This window comes from Carassius gibelio, chromosome A21 (assembly GCF_023724105.1).
Source record: "Carassius gibelio isolate Cgi1373 ecotype wild population from Czech Republic chromosome A21, carGib1.2-hapl.c, whole genome shotgun sequence".
NCBI classification, from domain to species: Eukaryota; Metazoa; Chordata; class Actinopteri; order Cypriniformes; family Cyprinidae; genus Carassius; species Carassius gibelio.
The window spans coordinates 10,862,581-10,886,024 of NC_068391.1; the positions used below are offsets into that span (position 1 = coordinate 10,862,581).

Below are 23,444 nucleotides of genomic sequence, written 5' to 3' on the forward strand. Positions count from 1 at the left end.
TATTTTCTTACAACTTCACTATTTTATAAATTATTTTCCCAGTCTTGCATTCATTAGTTAATAGAAGGCATTAACACTGTCATGATGTCATCAATTTATTTCAGTGGGACAGTGGGCATCAGGTGCTCTCTTCAGCTTGTCTACCAAACCACCGCAGCATGAATCCATGTCCAGTCTATGAGAGAGAATCTAAGACCATCTTTCTGTTTTTCATTTGTGTTCCTTATGGGGTCTCTGAAGCTAGTCAAATTGAAGCAAAAAAGAACCAGGCACGGCTTTGTTACATAACCAGTCAGGACAAAGGCAATATCTGGAGTGATATTACAGAACTGAAAGATGTGATCAGTGAACATGAGAAAAACTGGGCCACCTTTGCTGTTGGACCAGGACATGGTATTCAAATGAAGGACGGAAGACTGATTATCCCAGCACATGCTTATCGGTACACAGGCAAACCTGATTGCACATCATGTTGTTGCTTATCGTTTTGCTGTTTCACTCCTTATGCCTTAGCATTCTACAGTGATGATCAAGGAATCACATGGAAGGTGGGGAACCAAATGGATGTTGAGTCGTGTGAGTGTCAGATGGCTGAGATCATTGACGAGAATGGTAAGAGTACTCTGTACTGCAATGCCCGAACCCGTCTTGGCTACAGAACAGAGGCGCTGAGCGACAACTCTGGAGAGAATTTTAGCACAGTTTTATCCCCAAGCAAGCTGATAGAGACCGGAAAGGGATGCCAAGGGAGTGTGTTGAGTTTTCTAGAACAGAGTAGTCCTCCAAAGACATGGTTGCTCTATTCTCATCCATCCAAACCAAAAAAAAGAGTAGATCTTGGTCTCTACTTGAATAAAACCCCAGTGGATTCCTCAGGGTGGCCAGATGAACCTATAATGATATTGCATCAGGGTCCCAGTGCGTATGCAGATCTGGTAGAGCATGAACCTGGAAGCTTTGCTTGTCTCATGGAGTGCAGAAATGAACATGAGAATGAAGAAATAGCCTTTTTGCTGTTTGAACTCCCTGTGAAAAAGCTGTAAAAGTGTTCATTTATAGTAGTGGTAGTACCTGCAAATGAATACAATACATCTAATCACAACAAATCCATATTTTCTCAGTTTTTGTAGCTGAAAACTGCTTCTATAAATACTGATTTGGAAAATGGGATTTATATGGAACCAAACAAATGCATTATATATACACATAATTAGAATAATAGTCATTATCAGATATTTATAAGTTATAAGTATATAATTATTGAACAGATCTAACGATTACACATTCAATTTATACAATAGACAATCTGATGAATATATGGATTTATATCTCTGATTTGCTTTCGATGCATTTGCGGCAGAGATATTTAAATAAACTTTCAAATAACATGAACATGGTGTTTCCTTATTTCAAAAAGTTATAAATATCTCATATTGATATTCTGCTGTGCAGAACTTATTGCTTTGTTTAAGATTTTGTTCCCCATAAAAAGGCAGTTAGATTAGAGTCTTGCTGTAATAAAATCAAGCATTTTAAACTGTATGCATGTGTAGAAAACACTAGCATTCAAAAACATCTGTTTCTCATGAGATACGTGCTGTACCACGTCCAAAGGTCAGTGAAAAACCTTTCCCACCCAAAGGAAGTATCTGATGATAACATTCCTTGGAGTCCTGCCTGGAATACAGAGGCTTCACAATTCTGTCTGCCCGTAACAATAGTACTGTGTACAGTATGTTTCACTTAACAAGCCATAGCCTACCTACTTTACTCCTATCTGAACTACTGCCTTCTATACTACTATCACTAACTCTTTTGTTTCTCCATACCTCCATTTAGTTATTTAAGTCCATATCTTCATTCCCTCTCTCACTGTTACCATCACTACTTCCTTCCTGCAGATCAGCTTGTTGTCACTCCAGGTGTAGAAGTTAACAGGCACCAAGGATCTTAGTTATTTCTGCTATTAGAATATGTGGCATATTTGGGCGAATTAAAGGCTTTTTTTTTACTGTTAATGGTCTAGTTGTACCTAAACTTTATTAAAACATTGTATTAATAAATATACAGAGTTTGTGCTTTTTAATGTATACCACTGTCTTGTCTTCAGAATTAAACATTTTTAAAAACGTATGATAAAGTGCAATTTCCAATGTTTATTTCAAACAATATTTAAGTTGAGCTAACTACTTTAACATTTCCTGCCACTTGGAATTTCTTGGTTGCATTTACTTACACAGCAATCTAATTTACTTTGTAAATCATGCAAACTGATTGTCTTAAAAAAAAAAAAACAACAACAACAAAAAAAAACATCAAACATCCATTATAAAGGGATAGTGTAACACTTCACAAATCAAATTTCATACAATATGGTGCAAATGCAAAAATGACACCAAACATTATTTTTACCATTTTTTTTACAGGTACTTCACATTTTATGTCCTTTTTTAAATTTTACTTTTGCTAAATTGTGACTTTAGAAAGATCATTTGAATGAATAAATCTAATCTATTTGTATTTTTCCATTTCTTTTCTTTTTTTATCTTACAGTTTGCGCTATGGGCTGTACCAAATGTAATAATAAATAATATATGTACATTTTGCATGTTCAGAAGAAGTAAGCTGCTCTGTCTTGCGGAAACACAAAGAGGTTTTGTACTGTAACTAAATTGCTCAGTGCAAAGAAAGAGAAGTAATAAGAACATGGTATTTCTGTTTTTTTTTTTTTGTTTTTTTTTTATGTGTGTCTAATAGACAAGTTCTTTGAAAAACATCTGAAACTTGTCTACTCTTCATGCTCTATTAACTATGGTTTCACTAATATTTAAAATATATAACATGGGGGGGGGGGGGGGTAGTGAATTGGAGGCCCCAGGCAAATATAGGATTGTGGCCCTATACATTTACATTTATTCATTTAGCAGACACTTTTATTTTTACACTTTCATTTTTAGACCATGGAATATGAATTGATTTACCATTGAGATACAAGTTTTAACAAAAAAAACTAAATAAATAATAAAATGATAAACCTCACAACTGAACCTTTAAATCTTTTTTAAGAAAAGCGATTAATTGGAAGTATAAATTATGTAATTTAAAACGGATTTATGTGAGTGAATTTTAGCATTGGTCTGAACAAAAACTGCAGACTGGATTATAGAAAATGCACATTCATTCTCTGCCAGTAGGAGGTGTTTTTGGAATGTCAGAAATATAGAGGTTTCTCAGGTAATGAAAAAAGAGTGGAAAAATATAGCCTATATTGACGAGGAAAGTCCACCGATGAATTGCCAGCATAAGCCTACATTTTATTTTAGTAATTTTAACTTAAGGCTGTCAATCAATTACAATATATAATCGCAGTTTATTGCATGATTATCATGAGTTAACTTGTGAATAATCGCAACAGCCCTTCTAAGGACCAGACTGCACAGCTGAATGAGATGAATGCTCCTTCATCATTCTTCTTTGGTCTTAAAAAAAATCCAAGGTAACAGAAGAGGTTTCATCAGTTGTAAATACCAGGTGGCTGTGTGATAAAAGATCAACAGGGAAATTCAATCTTATGCTCTTTCTTTTTATGAAGATTTATATAATTCGAAATTATGTGATGATGCAGTAAATACTGAACTTATATATAACCTATCCAAATTAACAGAAGAAGAATGTAATGAGTTGGATAGGCCTTTGACTTTTGGAGAGATTTCACAAGCTGTTCAGGAAATGTGTTCTGGGAAGTCACAGGGAAGTCAAGAAATATATGGCATCAGTCATTCATATGGACCAAACATTTTGATAATCTGTTTTTGATGAGGGATGTGATTACAGTGGCAAAAATGCACAATTTGGATATTGGGTTTCTTTCTTGTATTTCATAGTACATTTATTGTATTAGATCCTCTTAAGGATTTACTTTCTGGAGTTCAAAAAGTATTTGTTAATTTTTATTTTTGGGATGGCTGCCATTGGCTTCCTCTGGGTATCCTTTATCTTCCTGTGGAAGAGGGAGGACAAGGACTAATACATCTGAAATCTAAAGTGTTGGCAATGAGGTTACAAACATTACAAAAACTTCTGTATAGTCCAGATCCTGTGTCTTGGGGTGGGTTTGCATTATATATACTCAAGAATTTGGAGGATTTGGTCTTGATAAACAGTTGTTCTTAATGCAAAAGACCTTGGTGGAGAATGTTCATCCTTCACCTTTCAGTTTTTACCTTTCAATCTTTCCCTCAGACTTTAATTTCCTTTATTAATGTAAGACTGGAGCCGGACCATCTGGACTGAGGGACGACTTCTCTCTAAGAAAACAAAGAACTTTCCTGATAATTAACATTTGAACACTCTCTTGAATACCCTCCATCATAAGTTACAGTGCCATCGAAGATGCACCACACCTAGTAGTTCACACCTCACCATCACACTCCCTCCACTTAAGGCGGGCGTACATGGTGCGAATTCGGATGGTCGGAAGATCGTATGTACACGCACACGGCACAAGTGAGTTTATCTGAAAATCGTACGGACGAGATGATATACGACACGATTTTTACAACCTGCGAATTCTAGAAGCAATCGCACGAAGTTGATAGACGCCTTCGACTTGAAGCACCGCTGCACACACACAAGGATCACTGTATGAAATTAAGTACCGCGAGAGCGATAAGACAGCACACATATCCAATGCATTCGAATTGCTCTCGCGGTACTTTGATGTCATACAGGTTATCATTCTTTGCAGCGCTGCTTCAAGTGGAACGGACCTAATATAACTGCTCTCCCTCTCTCATAACTGCATATAAAATATTGATACGAACCGTGACTGTTTCCTACACGTGCAGGTTATTTTTCATCAATAGGAAACCGGGACGTTTGGTTACCCTGTGTGTGTGTTCTTGTATATGGTTTATAAATATCTAAAATAGGTATTACAATGTAAACATGGTTTGTGAGGACAATTCCTGTGCCCTCGTAAACCAAATGGCTTTAAAAAATACTATACGGTGTTAATAGAAATTTTAAACATGCATTTTCCGTGATGGATTGAGGTAGTGTATGGGGATATACATTATAGAATACCGTTACGTCTATGGAGAGTCCCTGTAAATTACATATGCGTGTGTGTGTGTGTGTGAGAGAGAGAGAGAGAGAGAGAGAGAGAACTAAAATGGCATTGGAATACGTTGCTAGGAACATCATACAGCGCTTGCTGTTCCTGTCAGACTTCAGCGAGTTTATCCTCCTGGCGCTGCCATCTTCGTCTTTCTTCTTCTGTGGTTTTCCTAGTTTGTGATTGGTCAACTTCAGATAAATCAACAAATCGGCTCGTTCAACTGCACAAATGGCACAAATTCAAACCGATAGCTCACAAAAATGTTTAAAAATGAACGGGAGGTCGGGAAGTGCTCGTAAGCTACTCTGCTTAATTCATCGCAAATGATACGAGCCGCGACCATACGAGAATACGCAATTTCCACACGATTGAAAAAAAACGCATGCGAACTCGTATGACAGCAAAAATCGCACCGTGTATGCCCGCCTTTAGTTTCCCTCAGAATTGCCAATAGTATAATATTCTGCATTAATGCAAGTGATATTTACAGTCATGTTTGGTGTCATTTGAATTGTCTCAGGGTGACTGGTACAATGTTCTCAACCTTAGAAAAGTAGATTAAAAGATAATACAGATCCTAAGAGTAAAGAGATATTTTGATTACTGTAATGGGAGTGCCCTTTTCCAGGGTCTTCCATGTAAATTACCCTCTGTTCCCATTGAGGTGTAAACTACCCTGGTCTTGGACCTGACCTAATCAAATTCCAATTGTAACTTTCTGTCTTCATCTCGGGGGATGTTTGCCTTTGTCTGAGGTATTTAAAGGATTGCAGCAAAAAGATCAGGGCAATTCTGTAGCCAGAAAGCCAGTAGTGTGGTGTGTCTCTTCACTTCATACTATGTATTTTGTATTTATAGGTCAGGCATGCATATTTTACTTTGATTAATCTTTGACAATTTGATGTTTTCTAATTCTATTATTTGATATGTTTCAATTGGATATGTAATTGGCAGAACACATATTTACCTGACTGATAATAAATTGTTACATTGGATTTTATTCTGTTTTACTCTGTAATTATTGACTCTAGTAGATTACGTTGTATCCTTGTTAGCAACATGAGCACCCCAATTAACAAGTTGATATAAATGTAGGAGTTAACTACAATAATTGTCAGAAGAGTACTAATTAAAAAGTGACGTGAATTTGTTCTCTTCATTTAACCCATCCGAAGTGCACACACACAGAGCAGTGAACACACACACACACACTGTGAACACACACCCGAAGCAGTGGGCAGCCATTTATGCTGCGGTGCCCGGGGAGTAGTTGGGGGTTCGATGCCTTGCTCAAGGGCACCTAAGTCATGGTATTGAAGGTGGAGAGAGAACTGTACATGCACTCCCCCCACCCACAATTCCTGCCGGCCTGGGACTCGAACTCACAACCTTTCAATTGGGAGTCCGACTCTCTAACCATTAGGCCACAACGTCCCCGCAAAAAAAAATAAAAAAAAAAATAAAGCCATACTACCAATTTGCATTTCAACCTAAATTCAAGGTCATACTAAAATGGAGTCAGATTAAATAATGAAATGGAGTCAGATTTGAGTTTAGCCTAAATTGAATAACTGAAAAGACCGAACACGCAGGAAACCTTCATCCAGCACCGGATACCTTCCTTGGGCCGAGTGCCTGGACCTTACGTTAATAATGTTCTTTTAAATTGTTTTATTTCTCAGAACTTTCTTGTGTTTGAGGTAGTTCCTAAAGATTGGGAATCTGATTCTAACAGTCTTATAGTGATTATAGTGCCTTGGTGTTTCATTTAGTTGGGGAAAAAAATGTATACCATGTCTGTGTCAAATCTGTACATTTGGGACAATTGAAGCAAAGACCAGATAATAAATGTAGGTCTTGGCTTTCTAGTTCAGATTAGATTTATCCATCATGGAGGTTAGTGTATAAACTTCCTATCTCTAAGAGATGTGGGGATATTCTATGGAGGATACTACATTGTATTATAGCCACAAACTATTTTGTGCTTGTTACAGTGTTTTTCATATGTTTTGTGAGTGTTTTAGACTTAATTCATTATTCAAAGTATTGGAGAATTGTTGTAGTTATTGTAAGATTGGGTTTTACATTTACCAACAGTCTATTTATTCTGTTTTGCAGATATAAAATGTCTTGGCATCAACAGTGTACACTTGACTGTGTGACTGTGTGTGATTCAGGGCATTTGGTTTTTAATTGTAATGTTTAATAATTTTATGTTTGATTAGGATTTATTTTTAAACTTGCATTGATTATTATTAATTAAAGTGGTTTGAAAAGTCAAAGTCTCTCTCTCTATCTGTGTCTCTATGTGTGTGTATGACACACAGACTGTATAAAAACAGAGTCAACATCCATTCAGTTGAACTTAAAAACAGCAGACAATGAAGATCGCTTGACGGAGAGTGAAACTCTGATTAAGCAAAAATATGAATATGCAACATAGCACATATATTTATTAAAATGCTCCAAACACATGAAAGGTGGGGAACCAAATGGATGTTGAGTCATACGCGTATCAGATGGCTGAGATCACTGACGAGAAACATATGACTCTGCAATGCTTAAAGACGCTACAGAACAAAGGGAGTAAGCTACAGCTTTTAAGAGGATTTTGGCACAGATTTATCCATAAAAAAACTGATAGAATCCGGAAAGGCATGCCAAGGGAGTGTGTTGAGTTTTCTAGAAAATGGTTGCTCTATTCTCATCCGTTCATTCCAAAAAAATTGGAGAATAAAACCCCACTGGATTACTCAGGGTGACCAGATGCACATTTAATGATATTGCATCTTAATCTTCTAGCTGAAAATTGAGTTTATGGATGCTGAATGGTTATTCTGAAGTATATCTTCTGTTATATCCTCTAAATTTTAATGTTCTGTCATAACAACACTGACTGGTGTTTCAGAAAGGTTTATCTAATAATTATTATTTTTATATATATTATTAAGTACAACAAGATTTTAAAATGCCATCACTCACTCAAAATCTGACAAAACATGAATGGGTGCAAGTAATGCTGAGATGACCAAATCTGGAAAATGTCCTCCCTCTATTTATTTAATGGGTGGGTAAGACTATTAAAGGCTTGTGTGGTGTTAGTGGTGATAGACTTTCTGAAAGACTCAGCTGCTGATGCTGCAGGGAAGATAATTGCTGTGAGTATTACTTCTTGTATTTTACTGGAGAATTATCGTTGGAAGATATAGACTTACATTTAGATCTTTATTTGTATTTTATGTTAGCCTATATGTTGTCATGTTGTCCAGTCAAAAGCAAAAAGTATTTAACAAGGCTAAATATATATTAAGTACAATGTATATAAAAATGATAAAATCCTATATTTACTTTACTTCAATATCATTAGTTATCCATACTTTGTTGATGTACTCACTGGGTTTTATTATAAGCTACAGCTAATTTCAAGGTGAATCAAAGAATTTACTTAATGTTTTGTTTAACGCTAACTTAAAATAGCCTAATCAGTTAGCCAGTAAATAAATGAACCAGTTTGTAAAATAATAATACAGTAAGTTTAAATGCATTTTTCTGTCTGCTTGCTAATTTTATCTGACTTCAACACCGGACGCGAGTGGCTCAACACAACACAACAAAACACAACGATTCCCATAATAAATAATAATAATAAAAGTTTAATAGAACTAATATCAGTTCCTCTAAAACATGGTCCTCTCTTTCACCCCTCTTAAAGTCTCTCTGCGTGTGAGTTTATCTGTTTGTGTGTGTGTGTGTGTGTGTGTGTGTGTAGCTCCTGACAATTTTGCGAGATTCAACCCCCCATCTCTTTACACTCTACCTTTGTGTTAGAACATGTGAGGTATCCATACGATGTGACCATTTGTCGTTTTTCCAGGTAATTGTTGGTGATTTGTCAATGTTATCCGTAGCACTCTCTATCCGCTCTCATGTCGAAATGCATCTGTGAACCACGTGGCGCGGGTATTAGGTTGCATTCATATCGCTCTCTGCAACCCTCTCTCTCGCTCCCTCTCATGCATGTGTATACATTCATTCCTCTCCAAGTCTTATTTTCTTCTTTTAAATTAAAATAAATACATTTTACCTGGATCGGGGGGAAAATATATACAGTACAGACCAAAAGTTTGGACACACCTTCTCATTCAAAGAATTTTCTTGTCGGGTCTCAGGGCTAATCACCTGCCTTTTTTGGTGTGTGTGTTTATCACTTGTCAGCTCACCGTGTCTACCTGTTTGAGTTTTCCCCGCCCTCCTTGTTTCTGTGTTGTGAACCTTAATTGCTCGCCACCTGTTTTCTATGTTCTTCTAATCTTACACCTTTATCATTCCCTGTGTTTCTCTGCCTATTGTCAGACTGTTGTTACTCGTTTCAATAGCTCGGATCTTCTAGCTGTTCTTCACCTTTGTCGTGTCTTGTCCTCAGGCTCCAGTGTGTTTAGCTGATTTCTCTGCCCCCTGTTCTTACAAAGCGCAGAGCTCTTGGAAGCTTCCTGTCCTCATCACTCCGGTCTCAGCGGTCATACGAATTGCCGTGGAGTGTTACTCATCGGCCGTGATTCATATGCTTCGACTATTCATCCAGTCGCTACGAGTAATCCAGTGATCGTGACTCATCTGCTCTGACTCCTCTGCTTTAAATAAAGCCTTGTGTAAACCCGCATTTGAATCCTGCCCATTTCTCCTGACATTTCTTTATTTTCATGACTATGAAAATTGTAGAGTCACACTGAAGGCATCAAGGGCTATTTGATCAAGAAGGAGAGTGATGGGGTGCTGCGCCAGATGACCTGGCCTCCACAGTCACCAGACCTGAACCCAATCGAGATGGTTTAGGGGTGAGCTGGACCGCAGACAGACGGCAAAAGGGTCAACAAGTGCTAAGCATCTCTGGGGAAATTCCTTCAAGACTGTTGGAAGACCATTTCAGGTGACTACCTCTTGAAGCTCATCAAGAGAATGCCAAGAGTGTGCAAAGCAGTAATCAAAGCAAAAGGTGGCTACTTTGAAGAACCTACAATATGACATATTTTCAGTTGTTTCACACTTTTTTGTTATGTATATAATTCCACATGTGTTAATTCATAGTTTTGATGCCTTCAGTGTGAATCTACAATTTTCATAGTCATGAAAATAAAGAAAACTCTTTGAATGAGAAGGTGTGTCCAAATCTTTTGTTCTGTACTGTATAATTGAAAAGAACGAAGGATATGGGCTATTGAAGAACCCGGACATGTCATTGACACAATCCAATTCAATTCAATTCACATTAATGGTCGCAACACATTTTCCACATTATATTTAGAACCTTTTATATTCATATTCACATCATATTAATGATTATTGTATCAACCCCCCACCCCAAACCTACCAACATGGTAACCATTCTAAAGATCATGTAGTATAACTGATCTTTTTCAAAAGCGGTATAATTATAATTATTTTACTTTACACATACCACCACACAATAAAATGCTGCATGCACGTATATTTTTAATTAAATTTAGTTTTTAAGCAATCTGAATTATGGCTACTCAATAAATGTAATCATAATACACATGTACCTTGTAATATTAGTATAATATCCATGCCACTATACAAATTTGTATTCTGATAAAGCAGACATACACATAAACATATCAAGTTAAAAAGAGACTTGTCTCTATTTTAAACAATATGAAAAAAATAAATAAAATATTAAATTATATATGACAACATGTTACTAAAGCAGAACATCCATTTAAAGTATTCACCATCTAAGTTTATCAAACACATCCCAGTAACAGACATGTTACTAAACCAAAGCAAATCATTTATTATACATTTTAATCATGTATTCAACATATACTTATATGACATATACAAACACATTTTAAACGTATTTTAAACAAAAACTGGTCATAAACGCTGCCTTCTCGAAATTACAGACATGTATATTCATGCTGACAACATATTTATGTATATTCAGACTTTAGCCATTAATAAGTTTTAAGATAAAGAAAAAACACCAATGTAGGGGGATGTCAAAATATCTCCATTCCCCCAAACCCACTCAGACTCCAGGGGTTAAAGAATATGGAAATAAATAATTATATAATGACATCACGCTACTAAAGCAATTAATTCATTTAAAAAAAAAATAAAGTATTCAACATTTAAGTTAAACGAACTAATAAAACACACCATTCTCTTCTTTTAAAAAAGAAAAATTATCTTATTTTAATAACAATTATGTGATAATAAATGTGATATATATATATATATAACATACTATATAAAATAAACATTTCTGATGATAAATATATAAAAAAATATATCACTTACATTTTTTATATTTTCACTTACATGTCGTGGGGGTACTGATTATTTAAACATTACATTAATGTTAGCTTTGAAATAATGTACCCCATTTACTGAGATGATACCGTCTGGAACTCCACCCTTGCTGTGAGGGGTCTGTGAAGCACCCCCTCAGTTTCACATACAGGAGAACACCATTACGAGGTCCTGTGAGATTTTGTTTATGATTTAACTTTAATTTTTTTATTTATTTTTTACATTTTATTATTTTATTTTGGGGATATTTCATTCAGGTTTGGACATCTCTTAGCAGTCTAAAAAATGTAAGGGATTTTTTTTATATATATACTATATTTATCATCAGAAATGTTTATTTTATATAGTATGTCATATATATCACATATAAATTATCACATTTTTGGTATTAAAATTATATATTTTTTTCTCTTTTAAAAGAAGAGAATGGTGTGTTTTATAAGTTCGGTTAACTTAAATGTTGAATACTTTTTTTTTTTAATGAATTAATTGCTTTAGTAGCATGATGTCATTATATAATTATTTATTTCCATATTCTTTAAACCCTGGAGTCTGAGTGGGTTTGGGGGAATGGAGATATTTTGACATCCTCCTACGTTTTTCCTTATCTTAAAACTTATTAATGGCTAAAGTCTGTATATATGTGGGCAGCATGAATATACATGTCTGTAATTTCGAGAAGGCAGCGTTTATGACCAGTTTTTGTTTAAAAATACATTTAAAATGTGTTTGTATATGTCGTATAAGTGTATGTTGAATACATGATTAAAATATATGATAAATGATTTGCTTTGGTTTAGTAACATGCAGGGATGCGTTTGGTCTATTTTAGGAGGGCTGAAGCCACCCCAAAGTATTCCTAAGCCTCCCTGAATGGTAATAAGATCAAAAGTCAATAACAATTAGATTTATCAAATAACTGTATCCTCAATCATATTTAGACGCAACAAATTATATATATATATATCCAGCTACAAAAAATAGGTGAAAAGTCGGAAGTTGGACGGAAGTAAAAGAGTTGTTGTGCTATCAAGATGATGCACCGCACAGACTCGTTGCCTTGGTGTGAACTGGCAGCTTTCAGAGCGTAGACCGGAGCGCTGCTAGAAACTGGAGGATTCTATAAGCATTTGTTAGAAGGTCTAGGCACTATGCATAGCCTAAACTAAATTATTTCATTATATTTATTATATATGCTAGCTATATTCTAGCTAGGGCTGAGACGATTATAATCGTGATTAATCGCATCCAAAATAAAAGTTTGTATTTAAATAATAAATGTGTGTGTACTCTCACTGTGCACGTGGTTTTCAACCTGTGGTCCGGGGTGGTATTGCAGGTGGGCCACCAATTATTTTCTGTTCATTTCCAGTCCATTCTAGGGCTGTGCGGTTAAAAGAAATCATCATAAAATCACGATTTGAGCGTGGGCGATTTCTAAATCGCTTTATAGCACGATTTTCCGTGGCCCGGACCTCCCGTAGTATGCTATCCGATCCAATCAGAATGCATTGTGCCTAGCGTAAAACAGAACAAACTGGGCATATGCCTAACTCCAGGTTCACACACTGTCTGTGATGCGCCTTTTTGTGTGTTCACACGGCACTCGGTAAAAGGCTAGAAATCAAAACGTGCGAAAATGATTAATATCTAACACACGAGCATAGAGAGAATTGTGACAGAGTTTGAGTGAGAGGAGACACGTGTGTAGCTGAGCAAGCACGCCTGGTTTTGTGACAGAGCAAAGGAAATCTGCATGCGAACAGAGAGATTCGCTCTTGTGCATCATTTTAATGTGCTTTCGTGTTATATTTATGCGCTCTTGCTGCTGACCGCATACACATGCTGTATACACACTGCAAACACCTGAGGCACCGCTACAATTAATGAGCTCTATGAACAATGCATGACACAAAATAAAATAAAAAGTCCCTGTACACGGGATTTACAACTCTATACATTCTGTTACATCTTTACTATAGAGATAATTTAGACTTTTGTCTGCTCTAGAGATTTTACAACTTTTTGATAAAGCTCTAATTGGTTTTCTTTTGGAAATATGTTTCAAATTAATCCTGAAAGCATTTATGACTGTAAAAGCATATCGGTGTGTGTCACAATCGCAAAATTGATCAAAGAAATTGCGAGTTTTTTTGTTTTGTTTTTTGTCCATATCGCACAGCCCTAGTTCATTCAATAAAACAGTTAACAATCTAGCTTCTGAGTACTAAGTTATTAACCCAACAATAGCGGGGTCAGTTATTTTATTTTTTTTAAGTGGGCCGCGCAAACATATGTGTGTTGTTGTGTGGGCTGCGAGTTGAAAAAGGTTGGGAACCACTGATATATATAAATACACAGATGATTGTATGTGAGTGCAAAGATTGTTTTGCACTCATATTGTTTAAAATAGAGATAAGTCTCTTTTTAACTTGATATGTTCATGTGTATGTCTGCTTGTTTATATTAATTATCAGAATACAAATTTGTATGGCATGGATATTACACTAATATAATTACAAGATACATGTGGTTTATGATTAAATTGATTGAGTAGTCATAATTCAGATCATTTAAAAACTAAACTGAATTAAAAATGTACGTGCATGCAGCATTTTATTGTGTGGTGGTATGTGTACAGTAAAAAATAAATAATTATACCGCTTTTGAAAAAGATCAGTTTTACTACATAATCTTTTGAATGGTTACCATGTTGGTAGGTTTGGGGTGGGGGGGTGATACAATAATCGTTAATATGATGTGAATATGAATATAAAAGGTTCTACATATAATGAACTGAATTGTGTCAATGACATGTCCGGGTTCTTCAATAGCCCATATCCTTCGTTCTGTTCAATTATATATATATTTTTGTTCCCCCGATCCAGGTAAAATGTATTTATTTTCATTTAAAAGAAGAAAATAAGACTTGGAGAGGAATGAATGTGTACACATGCATGAGAGGGAGCGAGAGAGAGGGTTGCAAAGAGAGATATGAATGCAACCTAATACCCGCGCGACATGTGGTTCACAGATGCATTTCGACATGAGAGCGGATAGAGAGTGCTACGGATAACATTGACAAATCACCAACAATTACCTGGAAAAACGACAAATGGTCACATCGTATGGATACCTCACATGTTTGAACACAAAGGTAGAGTGTAAAGAGATGGGGGGTTGAATCTCGCAAAATTGTCAGGAGCTACTCACACACACACACACACAGATAAACTCACACGCAGAGAGACTCTAAGAGAGGGGTGAAAGAGGGGACCATGTTTTTGAGGTTTCAGCTGTACAATATTAATCTAGTACTAAAAGTAAACTTTTATTATTAGAATTTTTATTGAAAACCTATCATTATAAAGTTTCTTTATTGATTTATTTCCATTTCAGTATTATGATATTATTTTAAAAACTTTATTATACAGCTTCTTTATTGATTGTTTTATTTCCATTTTATTATTAGGATTTTATTTAAAACTTTTATTATACAGATTTATTTCCATTTATTTATTAGGATTTTTATTTAATACTTTTATTTTATCACTGTGAAATGATTTAAACACTCAACAGATTATTTTTGAGGGTACGCACACTCGTATTATAATATGAGGTAACATTATCTTCATTCTTGATTCATTTTTCTCGCACGCTGTCCGTATTTACACTGAATCAAGGAATCAAGATCAAAAGGTCAAGGACGGGTGGGGGAGGGTTCAAGGACAAAAGGTCAAGGTCAAAATGTCAAGGACGAGTGGGAAGGGGTCAAGGACAAAATATCAAGGTCAAAAGTCAAGGTCATGTGGGGGAGGGGCCAAAGGTCAAAGCCATCAATCATATTTCAACAGCTCGTGCAGACTACATACTACTGATGCAGTGTACCTGAAACCAAGTTTTTTTTTTTTTTTTTTGTTCTAAGAGTACAATTTACTTCAACCCCTAAAAAATATGAGTGATGAAAAAAACGTGATGAGACATCCAAAGTGAACAGACACATCGTGAACACACACCCGGAGCAGTGGGCAGCCATTTATGTTGCAGCACCTGGGTAGCAGTTGGGGGTTCAGTGCCTTGCTCAAGGGCACCTCAGTCATGTTATCGACGGTGGATATAGCACTGTACATTAACTCCCCCCACCTACAATTCCTGATGGCCCGAGACTCGCAACCACATATGTTGCTGCCTAAATTGTTTTCAGTATTTTAGAATAAAAAGTGTCAGGGACTTTTTTATTCACACTTTGACAAACATATTTGTCCTGTAAATGTTGAATGTCTTAAATTTGTTTTAATTTAATTGTTTTGACTTCTAGAACCCAGATTTGACAGCACTGCACAACCATCTGAGGCCTACCTGTTTACTCTGATACTTCTACAACTAACTTGCTTTGTAAGTCTCAATGTTACACATATTTGAGAAGCACATAATTGTTTCCTTCTGTATTTGGTGGTATACTATTACGATATTTATATAAAGATTAATGATTATATACCTAGTTCACCCATAAATAAAAATCTGAACCCTGAAAAATCTTCTAAACCCTGTGTCTTTTGATATCGTTGTTTAAGCAAGTATTGCAAATAACAGAATCTACCTCAACCATTTGCTTTCAGACTGTCATACGGTATGTTTGAATGACCCCAGTGCCATCCAAAAACACTTATCGGTTCATTCAAAGTGTGAAATGTGTTGAATGAAACATTTTTTTCATTAATTTTAAATGGACGTTAAAGTACTTAAGTTACTGTAGTAACACTTGTTGTTTTTTAAGACAATCAGTTTGCATGGTTTAGCAAGTAAATTAGAATGCCTTTTAAGTATATACAAGAAATTCTGAGTTGCAGGAAATGTTAAATTAGTTAGCTCAACTTAAATGTGTTGTTTGACATAAAAACTTCATACATCCTCTTAAAATTATATGTATAAATATGTATAAAAATGTATAAAATTATAAGTAATTACAACATGGCTAAAAGGCATAAAGATAATTTAAAAAAATGTCTAAAATTATTTGTTGTCAAATTTCACTTCATTTGATTTGATAACTGGGATGTCAAGCAATATCTTTCAAATACAAAAACATAATTCAAACAAGTGTGAAGAATCTAACGTTTTGGATAAGAGGCATGAGAGACTTTACTTTTTCCTGCTTTCGAAGACTAAATCTTGTCCATGCTGAAAACTGCTTCAGAGGTTTTACTCTCACATTTAAAAAAAAAAATGTCACCATTATACAAAAAGATAGAAAAACAATTTCATATTTTGTTTTCTTTTTCTTTATAATTTTATAATATTATAGTATAATTTGATCATTTGTCTCATCTGATACTGTTTATTCTATTTCTAGGTCTTACATTCAACAATGGATGACAAAACACCATCATTTGATCTAACAGACATAAAAACAACAATATTCAAACAGGAACAGTCTCAAAGTTGTTGTTGTTGTTGGCCAAGTTGGTGTTGTAGAAAACGACAGGTGACATACAGAATTCCAGCTCTTCTCTATATCAGTGAAAATAAAACCTACCTTGCCTTTGCTGAAAAACGGAAAACACCAAGTGACACAGATGCAGACAAGCTTGTGATGAGAAGAGGATTGTGGGAGGATGACAAGAATAACATAAAGGTATAGACATGTTTAACCAAGATCATAGGATACTATTACTTACTATTTTCTTACAACTGCACTATTTCATAAATTATTTTCCCAGTCTTGCATTCATTAGTTAATATAAGGCATGGACACTGTCATGATGTCATCATTTTATTTCAGTGGGATAGTACTCATCAGCTGCTTTCTTCAGCTTGTCTACCAAACCACCGCAGCATGAATCCATGTCCAGTCTATGAGAGAGAATCTAAGACCATCTTTCTGTTTTTCATTTGTGTTCCTTATGGGGTCTCTGAAGCTAGTCAAATTGAAGCAAAAAAGAACCAGGCACGGCTTTGTTACATAACCAGTCAGGATAACGGCAATATCTGGAGTGATATTACAGAACTGAAAGATGTGATCAGTGAACATGAGAAAAACTGGGCCACCTTTGCTGTTGGACCAGGACATGGTATTCAAATGAAGGACGGAAGACTGATTATCCCAGGATATGTGTATTACTTTGTTCAGCCGAATGCACCCAAATCACATGCAGTCACATTTTGCAGTGATGATAAAGGACATACTTGGCATGTAGGAAAACATATGGAAGGTGAATCTAATGAATGTCAGATGGCTGAGATCACAGATGACAGTTATAATAGTTTACTGTACTGCAATGCTCGAAGTAGATCTGGCTACAGAGTCGAAGCTCTAAGCACCAGTAAAGGAGAAGCTTTTGAAAAACCTTTTACTGTTCAAAAGCTGAAAGAGACCGATAAGGGTTGCCAAGGTAGTGTGCTATATATTCCTTCCCCTCCATTGCTGCTCTATTCTCATCCAACCACTGAACACAAGAGAAAGAATCTCGGAATCTATGTGAATAAATCACCATCAGATCCAAGTCAATGGACCTATAATGGAACAATCAATAATGGTCCAAGTGGATACTCGGATCTGGCCGAGTGTGAGAATAGAGAGTACATTGCTTGTCTCATGGAATGTGGACAGAAAAGAGAAATTGAAGAGATAGCCTTCAAGTTCTTCAAAATCAATAACGCTGTGGAATCTCCATAGCAATGTTATTTTGGAAAAACTAAAACTGATTTGATTTTTTTGCTAGTTCACTTGTTTGCTCATTACAATTGCTGAATGTTAAAATTCAAATTTGAAATGCATTAGTTTTTAATTCAAACAGCAAATAATCATAATCAGGCAATATGCTTTCCATATTAGCATGCCAAAAATTCTGATTGAGGTATTCAATATGTAGGAAACAGTAAACATGCTTTAATTAGTTTAGCTTTATTTTAATCGTAAATGTAGAACATTTAACTCTCACTGAAACCTTTTTTTTTTCTTTTTTCTTATGGAAACTGGAATCAAATTAAACAGAACACACCATGTTAATCCTGAGACCTTGCATTATGTTCCGTTCCATTTCACATTTTTCAATGGATAAAAGAGTTACAGTATTGTTCAAAATAATAGCAGTACAATGTGACTAACCAGAATAATCAAGGTTTTTCGTATATTTTTTTATTGTTACGTGGCAAACAAGTTACCAGTAGGTTCAGTAGATTCTCAGAAAACAAATGAGACCCAGCATTCATGATATGCACGCTCTTAAGGCTGTGCAATTGGGCAATTAGTTGAATTAGTTGAAAGGGGTGTGTTCAAAAAAATAGCAGTGTGGCATTCAATCACTGAGGTCATCAATTTTGTGAAGAAACAGGTGTGAATCAGGTGGCCCCTATTTAAGGATGAAGCCAACACTTGTTGAACATGCATTTGAAAGCTGAGGAAAATGGATCGTTCAAGACATTGTTCAGAAGAACAGCGTACTTTGATTAAAAAGTTGATTAGAGAGGGGAAAACCTATAAAGAGGTGCAAAAAATGATAGGCTGTTCAGCTAAAATGATCTCCAATGCCTTAAAATGGAGAGCAAAACCAGAGAGACGTGGAAGAAAACAGAAGACAACCATCAAAATGGATAGAAGAATAACCAGAATGGCAAAGGCTCAGCCAATGATCACCTCCAGGATGATCAAAGACAGTCTGGAGTTACCTGTAAGTACTGTGACAGTTAGAAGACGTCTGTGTGAAGCTAATCTATTTTCAAGAATCCCCCGCAAAGTCCCTCTGTTAAAAAAAAGGCATGTGCAGAAGAGGTTACAATTTGCCAAAGAACACATCAACTGGCCTAAAGAGAAATGGAGGAACATTTTGTGGACTGATGAGAGTAAAATTGTTCTTTTTGGGTCCAAGGGCCACAGGCAGTTTGTGAGACGACCCCCAAACTCTGAATTCAAGCCACAGTACACAGTGAAGACAGTGAAGCATGGAGGTGCAAGCATCATGATATGGGCATGTTTCTCCTACTATGGTGTTGGGCCTATTTATCGCATACCAGGGATCATGGATCAGTTTGCATATGTTAAAATACTTGAAGAGGTCATGTTGCCCTATGCTGAAGAGGACATGCCCTTGAAATGGTTGTTTCAACAAGACAATGACCCAAAACACACTAGTAAACGGGCAAAGTCTTGGTTCCAAACCAACAAAATTAATGTTATGGAGTGGCCAGCCCAATCTCCAGACCTTAATCCAATTGAGAACTTGTGGGGTGATATCAAAAATGCTGTTTCTGAAGCAAAACCAAGAAATGTGAATGAATTGTGGAATGTTGTTAAAGAATCATGGAGTGGAATAACAGTTGAGAGGTGCCACAAGTTGGTTGACTCCATGCCACCCAGATGTCAAGCAGTTTTAAAAAACTGTGGTCGTACAACTAAATATTAGTTTAGTGATTCACAGGATTGCTAAATCCCAGAAAAAAAAATCTTTGTACAAAATAGTTTTGAGTTTGTACAGTCAAAGGTAGACACTGCTATTTTTTTGAACACACCCCTTTCAACTAATTGCCCAATTGCACAGCCTTAAGAGCGTGCATATCATGAATGCTGGGTCTCATTTGTTTTCTGAGAATCTACTGAACCTACTGGTAACTTGTTTGCCACGTAGCAATAAAAAATATACTAAAAACCTTGATTATTCTGGTTAGTCACATTGTACTGCTATTATTTTGAACAAAACTGTACGTGTGAATGGACTGCTGTAGTAAGTAAGTTGTCCTGGAGTACGTCAGAAATATAAAGGGCTGGGGAATCAGTTTACTGTAGGGGATTGGTCTCAATCCAGCATCAGTGATATTAATGTTTTCTCTTTGTTTTGTCCTGTCACGCTGTAGAAATGGTGTTAGGCTACAATATAATTTTTTTTGATGACTACACAGCTACTCACCATAATTTGATATGAGTTGAAATATCACACTGCTGAATGCAGCAACTGACCAATTAGAATCAAGTATTCCAGAGAGCCGTGTAATAATATAGTTTGCCAACACTCTTTGACTGCAAATTATTATGCAAATCGGTAAAAAAAAAATAATAAAGGATATGCTTGTATGATTACACAATAGTTTGTCTATTAATTATATAATGAACATCAACATCATCGGTCAGTGATTTTATCCACCCAGTCCCATACATGTAGAGATCCATCCGTAGCTGCTGAGAGAACAGTTTTTGGTCGTGACTGATGCCAAGAATGGATGGTAACCACAGGCAGAGAACCACTGTATTTGGCTTCATCTGACATTTCATGACCTCGGTGTGAAAAAACTGGCTGTGGGCTCTGTCCCTCTGTACTCCAATTCATTGTGTTGTAGATGTGCACGGTTCCATCAAACCCTTCCAAATTTGAGAAAGAAAAAAATGGTCAGGTCATTGGTGGAATAGACTAAGGAATATTCTATCTAACTCAACCTTACAAAACTAAAAGTTTATGTTCCTTACTTGAGACAGGAAAAAATGGAAGCATTCTTTACTTACCCGACACAGACAGACATCTGTCGAGAACAGGAGCCCAACAAACATTCAGGAAGTCATTCTCTGATGTGTTGTGTGGGACATTTAGTTGGGTTTGACAAAACGGACGTTGTACATTTCTTAGATCAGACAGCAGCATGTGACCAGAGGACGAGAGTCTTGCTACAGTACAACAGGAAGGTTCTGACTGAGAGTTGTCAGTCCTCAGTCCAAATGCCCAGTGCAAATCACTCTTACTGTCTTCCAGAGGATAATGACAAGTCGAGGGATCTCTTGTGTCACCCATGAGCAGACTGCCATCATTCGCACATATGAGAAACACACAAGCATTCACAAACTGTAAGCCACTCACTGAATCAGAGGACTCTTTTGCTGTAAAAAAATAAATAAATAATAAGTCAGATTAAATGAGCTGAACTGATAAAGCATTAAAAAAACAAAAGGTTTGATATTACCTACTGTATACAGAACCCGTCCTGTTGCTATCTCTGTCAGCTGAACTTCACTTATACAAGAACCATGAAGGACTGCTGGTTCGTCTGTTAATCCAGGTGCTATTTTACTGCTTTTTGCTGATGTGCTCTTGAGGTTTATGACTCCAGTCTTTTTTATAACATCTGTATTGAAAAATCAGGTAAAATACTACATGAAATGCTAAGGATTTGCAAAATGCTCCATGAGTTCAAAAATATGTCAGATTATTTTTGAATAATTTTATATACACACACAAACACACACTATATATATATATATATATATATATATATATATATATATATATATATGAAGATAATTACACATAATTCATCAAATGCATGTAGATGATTTGTTTGCTTTTTCATTGCTAATTCAATTTGTAATGAACTACACAGACATGAATCCTACCGCTGTCATCGCCTCCAATATCCCATATCTGCAATGTCGAACTAGAACTTCCACTCGTCACCACACACCTGTAAAGAACCATATATCAAATAATCATATAGTCACGCAGATGGCAAAATAAATAGGGCTCTACATTTTTTAAACTGAGACGAACTTAATATTTCTCAATATCTTGCTGTAGTTGGCATCACGTTGAATTAAACTAAGCAGTAATTTGCAAGTAAATAGGCTGAAATAGATTGTTGCAAATTTCGATAGAAAAGGCTTCTGAACTTCTGAACATATCAAGATCTAGTTATTACCTTGTTCCAGGAATATGTATCAAACTCTCAATAGGTTCCTCAGAGAATCCACCATGCTGTACTTTAAAGTCTCTTTCTGCACAAAGGCCCTGAAGTTGTGACCAATAAGTAGTTAATTAAATGAACTGCACATTCAAAAAACAAATACTAGTGTCTTCATTCACCTGGTTTTCTCCGGCATATAACTTAAGAGGCAGAAGTAACTCTAAGATTTCACTTCTTGCTCCAGTGTATCCTGCAACACAAATATCTGGAATACAGGTGGAAAAAAACAGCCTTTTTAGAATCCAGTGGATTTTCTACTTTCTACTAATGATTTTGAATTTAGAGACGCTTTACTTTTATCACCCGTCCACTCTATTACTTTTGTCGGATGCTCGAGTTGAAATACATGCAGGTCTTTGTATCTGAAATGAAAAAGAAGCAGATTTACTGGCTAATGAAAAAGTTCCCTGCAGCTCAAGGAAAAGCTGTCTAACGTTAACGTTAGGTAGGCAATGCAATAAGTGCTAAGACACAACTATTAACATGCTTTCAGATGCAACTCTACTGCTGTCAGACTCACGTGTTTAGAGACTCCATGAACCAGTCATCAGATTCATCAGAGGATATGTCCATGCTGAATAACGGTTCACGTATTTTACAAATATGTACAAAACCCCACTCCTACATGAGTTTATTCCACAGACAGTCAGAAGATATTTAAAATCGGTTAATGTTTCGATGTTTCCGGGACATGTTCTTCTTCTGTACTCCTGCTGTGTTTCAACAGTATAAAGTTCCATTGTCGCCATCTGGCGGCACAAGGATAATATATCGAACGTGACGTTTTGGAATTTTATGTTTTGCAATTTTCTTTTCCAAAACAAAAAGTAATTAAATACAATAACGTCCCAACCCAGCTTTATGTCAAATATGGACTAACCCAACTTTTGGGTTAATTTTTTTGTTTGTTTCTGTTTTATGTAACCCAGTTATTGGGTTAGTCCATATTTGACCCAAAGTTGGGTTGAAACAACCCAGCATTTTTTAGAGTGTAAAAAGGTGGCTGTACAATGCAGAGCAAAGCCAGCTTCACTTAATCCATCCTTTGAATTTCATAGACACAGACCAAACAGAGTTAAATGTTGGAAATGTGCGGCATGCCTCTCTTGAAAAAGAAGCATGTATTAATTGTAATCCAGGATTTACGGTGGTGAAATGCTTTAGCTGTCCCATCAGCTTTACTCAGTTTGTGATCTGCCTCCCTTATGTTGTATGCTAAAATACCATCCCCTTGTGTAATTGCAATGTTCCACATCATTACTTCATCAGC

The 23,444-nt window shown here is 35.9% G+C and overlaps 2 protein-coding genes across 11 annotated transcripts in view; one reads left to right on the forward strand and one right to left on the reverse strand.

Moving 5' to 3' along the window:
• The window catches only part of LOC127941604 (sialidase-4), a 32,705-nt gene extending 14,143 nt beyond the window's left edge, over positions 1-18,562 (forward strand). For 4 of the 10 annotated variants that reach the window (XM_052536855.1, XM_052536857.1, XM_052536859.1 and 1 more), the window contains one exon: positions 105-1,392. In XM_052536855.1, coding sequence (XP_052392815.1) covers positions 105-1,043 — 939 coding nt within the window. In that variant the 3' untranslated portion in view covers positions 1,044-1,392. Of the gene's footprint in view, positions 1-104; positions 1,393-8,211; positions 8,278-15,770; positions 15,848-15,904; positions 16,083-16,805; positions 17,088-17,234 lie in introns of those variants that run through there. The other 6 variants (XM_052536862.1, XM_052536864.1, XM_052536860.1 and 3 more) reach the window with 5 other exon arrangements.
• Positions 18,563-20,421: 1,859 nt separating this feature from the next.
• wdr73 (WD repeat domain 73) lies at positions 20,422-22,917 on the reverse strand. The gene is made up of 8 exons (XM_052536869.1): positions 22,695-22,917; positions 22,469-22,536; positions 22,294-22,379; positions 22,130-22,218; positions 21,828-21,895; positions 21,398-21,559; positions 20,946-21,314; positions 20,422-20,804 (listed from the first exon to the last, which is right to left on the reverse strand). The coding sequence occupies exons 1-8, from the start codon at positions 22,745-22,747 to the stop codon at positions 20,566-20,568; spliced, it is 1,134 nt and encodes a 377-aa protein (XP_052392829.1). The 5' UTR covers positions 22,748-22,917; the 3' UTR covers positions 20,422-20,565.
• Positions 22,918-23,444: the final 527 nt, after the last annotated feature.

Coding starts and splice junctions, on each gene's coding strand:
- wdr73 (XM_052536869.1), bottom strand. CDS start 22,747: ATGGACATATCCTCTGATGAATCTGATGACTGGTTCATGGAGTCTCTA. Junction 22,380..22,468: donor AGAGTGGACGGGTGATAAAA/GTAAAGCGTCTC, acceptor CCTGTATTCCAG/ATATTTGTGTTGCAGGATAC. Junction 21,560..21,827: donor TATTGGAGGCGATGACAGCG/GTAGGATTCATG, acceptor TTTTCAATACAG/ATGTTATAAAAAAGACTGGA.